We start from the raw sequence: 3,959 nt of genomic DNA, 5'->3' as shown, positions 1-3,959 counted from the left end.
TAGTGTGAATTTGTTATTCACAGATTTTTATATTTTTCCAACCACACAGATTCAATGTGGAGAACTGAGAAGACACAATTTTATAAGACAATGAAATTATATGAAAACTACCTGCTTTTCTGATGAGATTCATTCACCCTATTCCCCGTCTTGAAAAACTCACATGGCTGATCATCATCTATGGTTTGACGGACTGTCTAAAAAACAGACATGCAGTCATCAATACCGTGAACACACACAAGAAACAAACAAACGAAACAGCGCATCCAACTAAGATTCTCCTTCAAAGTTTACATCACCTTTTCTGTAGTGCTTGAAATATTCTTGCTCAATCTGTTGGAAGATGATGACAGTTGGGGAGGTGACTTCTTTATTCCTCTTATATTTGGAAAGGACTTCTCACCACCGGAACTAGAAGCAACAGAACTGTCAGTAAGTATTTTTTTAAATTCATTTTTTAAGTATAGCTGACATACAATATTATATTAGCTTCAGGTGTACCACGTAGCGATTAGACTTTTATAAACCTTACGAAGCGATCACCACGATAAGTCCAGTAGCCATCTGTCACCTACACAGTCATTACAATATTGCTGACTGAATTCCCTATGCTGTACTTTACATCCCCGCAACTAATTTTATAACTGGCGATTTGTACGTCTTCGTCCCCTTCACCTCTTTCACCCATCCTCCCTCTCCATCTGGCAACCATCAGTTTGTTTTCTGTATCTATGAGTTTGTTTCTAAAAATACGAAATGCTCCACACATTTGCAAATTCGTCTGTGATTCGTGCCCAGGACCATGCTAATCTTCTCTGTATGGGTCCAATTTCAGTATATGTGGTGCCAACACCAGCACTGTGAGTATCGATTGCTATATCCAATACTGGGCTCGCTTTCCCTTGTTTGTTTTTAAATATTTGCATAGTATTAAAATATTGGTGGGATGGGAGATACTGCCTTATTTTAGTTAAAATTTTTTGCTTGTTTGTTTTTCATAGTGGACATTAGATGCAAGACCGCACTAGAATAAATGCTGCAGATGGATTCACACGCCACCCACACACACACACACACAATCTCCTTGGAAACACCATGAAGAAATGAGTGAGGCTAATTAAGGGCAGGTGCTCCATTAGGAAAGCTTTCAGTTCTCCTGACTTCACTATCACATCAATCCATTAAAAGATTATCAGTATATTAGCACATATATCATCTTGTCTCTTTGTGACATTTTGTTGACTCTATGCTGCTATACCCTCTTGCCTTGAGTGGCCCATTAAAAAGTGCCCAGATTCCAAAAGTGAGCGCTTTCTTTCTTGGGGTCATAGCCCCTGCCTCTACAAAATGAGAGGAGGGATTATATTTATTTATTTTCTGAAACTTAGCTGTATTACTTTTCACAGTAAAGCATGCATGCCTTTTGGGTCGGTTTACATGTGACAGTAATAAAAATCCCATATGGGCTCTCACAGTTAATGAATCACACCGCAACCCGCTGGCTGACTCATTTTAGATACAGAGAATGCTCTTTACTAACCCTCTTTCATTAGTTTGTTTTTCTTTCTGCTCTGTCCGTCTGGACAGAAAAAAGGAACCCTCTAGAATGCTTGGCCCCAACTGCTCCCTAGAAAGTGAACTTCCATCTTTTCGCTTCATTTCACCATAGGCTCCGGCATTTCCTGAGCAAAGTTACTGAGTGAAACGAGACAGGCATGCCAGTATGGCCCTGAGGATGCAGGAAGCAAGCGCCGCTGTCCCTGATGGGCCCGGCGTGCACCGCAACAGGGCTAAAAGTCTGAGATTCGAGCTACAAAAATGCTTCCCAAGCGCCAGAGGCGGATTGAGGGCAGCTGCATATGCATAATTCATCACAGGGTATCAACTCTTGTTCCCACATCTTCCTCTCTGGCGTGGCGTCAAGGGACTGACAGATGCAGCACCGCCCCTCCCCAAACCCCAGGAATTGGCTGGCAGTCCCGGGCCGCAAAGCATTGTGGGCAATGTGGACCAGACGCTTCTCCAGACGCAGCGCAGCTCCCCGGGTCCGGCCGAGGGTCCAAGTTGCAATGCATAGGTCCAGAGAGCCGGCCAACCTAGAGGCTTAAAATGAGCCTGGGGATCAACTGTTGCGAAGGCCAGTTTTTGCACCCCCCACCTCCCCAGCTGCCCGCAGTAGCCCAGAAATCCAAGGACCCGCAGCATGCATTTTCCTGGTCCTCCATTTGTGCAGACGCAGATCTACGATCGATAGGCGCAGGGCCTGGCAGACGCAGACAGAAATTGATCAGACCTGTTTCGCGATCGCGGAGGACACGTGACGAGGCCGCCGGCCTTCCTAACCCGCGCCGGGGCTGGGAGGCCGGACTGCGGCGCGCTGCGGCAGGGGCGCGGGAGGGGGCGGTGCGGCGGCCGCGCGCAGCTCGGGGAGGCTCCGGGGCTGCGCTCCGGCCCGCGGGAGCCCTCGCGCGGGCCGCGTCACGAGGGGCGGGGCGGACGCTCGCCGGGAAGTTGCACCCGACAAGTTGCAGCCATGTAAGTAACGCGGCGCACCGGGAAGGTGGGAGGGGCCGCTCCGCGAACGCAGCCTACGCCCCCCAGACCCTCCAAGGAAGCAAAAGGAGGCGCCACCCTACGTTCCCGGGTTGGCCCGGGAAGCTCGCCCTGGAGGCAGCGCTCATCTCTTGGGAAACAAGCTCTTCTTTCGCTGCAGGAAGCGGAAGACCCGGGCGAGGACTCCAGGGGAGAGGTGACGGACGGGCGGAGGGCGCAGCGGGCCCCGAGGGTTCCCTGCAGGCTGCAGTCGCAGCGGACACCCGGGGCTTCCGATCGCCGCCAGGGACGCCGGGGTAGCAGACGCGGGGTCGGAGGGCTGCCCCTTGGTCCCGCCGCCCCCATCGCCCGACGGCCGGCTGTGCCATGTCCGGCTTCTCGGGCTCCGCGGCCCTACCCTCCGGCCCGGGGTTCCGGAAGCCCGCCCCGCGGAGCCTCAGTTGCCTCTCGGATCTGGACAGCGACTCGGCCCCGGAGCCTCCGCCCTACCGGCCCCCCAGGAGGCCGGGCCGCGCGCCGCCGCCGCCGCCCGCGCCGTCAGGCTGCGACCCCCACCTGAGGCCCATCATCGTGCGGCGGGCGCGCTCGCTGCCCAGCTCGCCCGAGCGACGCCAGAAGGCCACCGGAGGGCCCGGCGCTGCGTGCCGGCCGGGTTGCAGCCGGCAGCACCGCGTGCGCTTCGCCGACGCGCTGGGCCTGGAGCTGGCACAGGTCAAAGTGTTCAACGCGGGCGACGACCCGTCGGTGCCGCTGCACGTGCTGTCGCGCCTGGCCATCAACTCAGACCTATGCTGCAGCAGCCCGGACCTGGAATTCACCCTGCAGTGCCTGGTGCCCGACTTCCTGCCGCCCATCCAGGCCGCCGACTTCGGCGAGCGCCTGGGGCGGCAGCTCGTGTGCCTGGAGCGCGTCACCTGCTCCGACCTGGGCGTCAGCGGCACGGTGCGCGTGTGCAACGTGGCCTTCGAGAAGCAGGTGACTGTGCGCTACACTTTCTCCGACTGGCGCAGCGCCCACGAGGCAGTGGCGAGGTGGCGGGGACCGGCAGGGTCCGGGGGCACCGAGGACGTCTTCGCCTTTGGCTTCCCAGTGCCGCCCTTCCTGCTGGCGCTCGGCTCCCGCGTGCACTTCGCTCTGCGCTACCGGGTGGCGGGCTCCGAGTACTGGAACACAACGACGGCCGCGACTACAGCCTCACGTGCCGCAAGCACGCACTGCACATGCCCCGCGGAGAATGCGAGGAGAGCTGGAATCCACTTCATCTGAGTCGCGGGCCCAGGGACCTGGCGCCTTCTGCCCCGAGCCACACCCACCGTCACTTCTAGCTGGGCTCTCGCAGAATAGGTGGTTGCTTTTCCCTACACCTCCACCCCCCAAACCTAGTCTCTGAACCTCACGTCCCACTG

At 56.0% G+C, this 3,959-nt stretch overlaps 1 protein-coding gene and 1 non-coding gene across 2 annotated transcripts; one reads left to right on the top strand and one right to left on the bottom strand.

The window, feature by feature from the left end:
- Positions 1-745: 745 nt before the first annotated feature.
- On the bottom strand, positions 746-856 carry LOC111735520. Its single transcript, XR_002778824.1, has one exon. It is a non-coding gene; the product is annotated as a U6 spliceosomal RNA (small nuclear RNA).
- A 687-nt stretch (positions 857-1,543) lies between these two features.
- PPP1R3D (protein phosphatase 1 regulatory subunit 3D) lies at positions 1,544-3,953 on the top strand. The gene is given in 2 exon segments (XM_011387266.2): positions 1,544-3,718; positions 3,721-3,953. Coding segments are annotated over 2 exon segments (957 nt in total). The 5' UTR covers positions 1,544-2,919; the 3' UTR covers positions 3,879-3,953.
- The last annotated feature ends 6 nt before the right edge of the window (positions 3,954-3,959 follow it).

The sequence above is a fragment of the Pteropus vampyrus genome, unplaced genomic scaffold (genome assembly GCF_000151845.1).
Source record: "Pteropus vampyrus isolate Shadow unplaced genomic scaffold, Pvam_2.0 Scaffold1000002746, whole genome shotgun sequence".
NCBI classification, from domain to species: domain Eukaryota; kingdom Metazoa; phylum Chordata; class Mammalia; order Chiroptera; family Pteropodidae; genus Pteropus; species Pteropus vampyrus.
This window is presented reverse-complemented; position numbering and strand designations above follow the sequence as displayed.